The sequence below is a fragment of the Thermobia domestica genome, unplaced genomic scaffold (assembly GCF_964235325.1).
Source record: "Thermobia domestica unplaced genomic scaffold, izTheDome1.hap1.1 HAP1_SCAFFOLD_194, whole genome shotgun sequence".
In the NCBI taxonomy this organism is placed as follows: Eukaryota; Metazoa; Arthropoda; class Insecta; order Zygentoma; family Lepismatidae; genus Thermobia; species Thermobia domestica.
The window spans coordinates 41,203-42,666 of NW_027655922.1; the positions used below are offsets into that span (position 1 = coordinate 41,203).

General features: G+C 42.3%; 1 protein-coding gene across 1 annotated transcript; it reads left to right on the forward strand.

Moving 5' to 3' along the window:
- Positions 1-790: 790 nt before the first annotated feature.
- Positions 791-1,195, forward strand: LOC145676522 (uncharacterized). The gene has a single exon (XM_081747344.1). The coding sequence runs from the start codon at positions 791-793 to the stop codon at positions 1,193-1,195; it is 405 nt and encodes a 134-aa protein (XP_081603470.1).
- The last annotated feature ends 269 nt before the right edge of the window (positions 1,196-1,464 follow it).

Below are 1,464 nucleotides of genomic sequence, written 5' to 3' on the forward strand. Positions count from 1 at the left end.
CTATTAAACGGTATGGGATCTATTGGCAAAAGTAACAACACTCAATTACTTGTGAAAAACATATGTTGATAATACAAATCGAAATCTCTCATTTTGCAACGTAGTGCCAGTTTTGAAGTGGAGTGGAGTGACCTGGGGTGAATTCGGACGATGCCACGGTATTATAAGAAGCAGCTTGGCGTTCAGCCGAAACGAAATTATGACTCTGTGCGACTTGAAAGTGCTATTCATGCAGTCAAGGAGGGAAGAATGTCTTATCGTAAAGCAGCCGAAGCTTATCAGGTGCCGCGCTCGAGAATAGAAAACAATGTGAATAAAAAAAAACACGAGAACTATGGGCGGCCAAACTGTTCTAATTCCAGAAGAGGAAAACATGTTGGTGAATGGCATTCTTAGAGCTGCAAAGTGGGGTTTCCCTTATACATCTCAAGACATCAGGTTTCTTGTTAAAGGGTATCTGGACAGAAAAGGGCGAAGAGAAAGAAGATTTACCAATAATTTACCTAGCGTAGATTGGACACGGTCATTTTTCAAGAGACATTCCAACATACTTGCCGTCAGACTGAGTGAAAATATCAAACGTTCTAGAGCTGCAGTGAGCCACGAAACAGTGAAGAAGTATTTTGATAATATACGTCCACTTTTGTAGAAAACCCCAGCGAGTAACATCATCAACTACGATGAGACTAACCTAAGTGACGATCCAGGGTGAGCAAAGGTGATTGTCAAGAGAGGTACAAAACACGCAGAAAGAATAATCGACTCGTCAAAAACCAGTGTGTCAATAAAAATGGCAACAGCCGACGATGGTACTTTACTCCCATCATATGTTTTATATAAAGCGGAACGAGTGTGGGATACATGGCAGGAAGGTGGACCTGAAGGGACTAGGTACAATCGTAATCGTAGTGGATGGTTTGATCTTGCAGTATTTGAAGATTGGGTTACCTCAGTTGCCTTGCCGTACCTCAGAACTAAAGAAGGACCCAAAATCATGCTTGGCGATAATCTTTCGAGTCATCTGTCCCTAGAATTTATTCAGCAGTGTGAACGTCACAACATCTCTTTTGTGCTGCTACCATCTAATAGCACTCACCTATTGCAACCTCTCAATGTTTGCTTCTTTCGACCTCTGAAAATTGCATGGAGAAATGTGTTATGTAATTGGAGGAAGTGCACACCTGGCACTCTCTGAAAGACGTGTTTCCATCGCTTCCCAAGCAAACTATGAACAAACTTGATCTTGAAGCTTTGCTGGCGTCTACTATTAATCCAATGTTCTCGGGATTGCTGTCAGAGTAGGTGTTGCTGTGCTGAGCTTTCGTTACCATACAGCGGCAACATCTTCAGAGCTGTGTGTTGAAGTGTGCTGGTCGTACAAATTATATAGTGGTCTTTAAGAATCGCTGTGTTCCTATTGGTTGTTTATGTTGGCCAATGGCGTGCTCTGATTTTGCTGGTGGA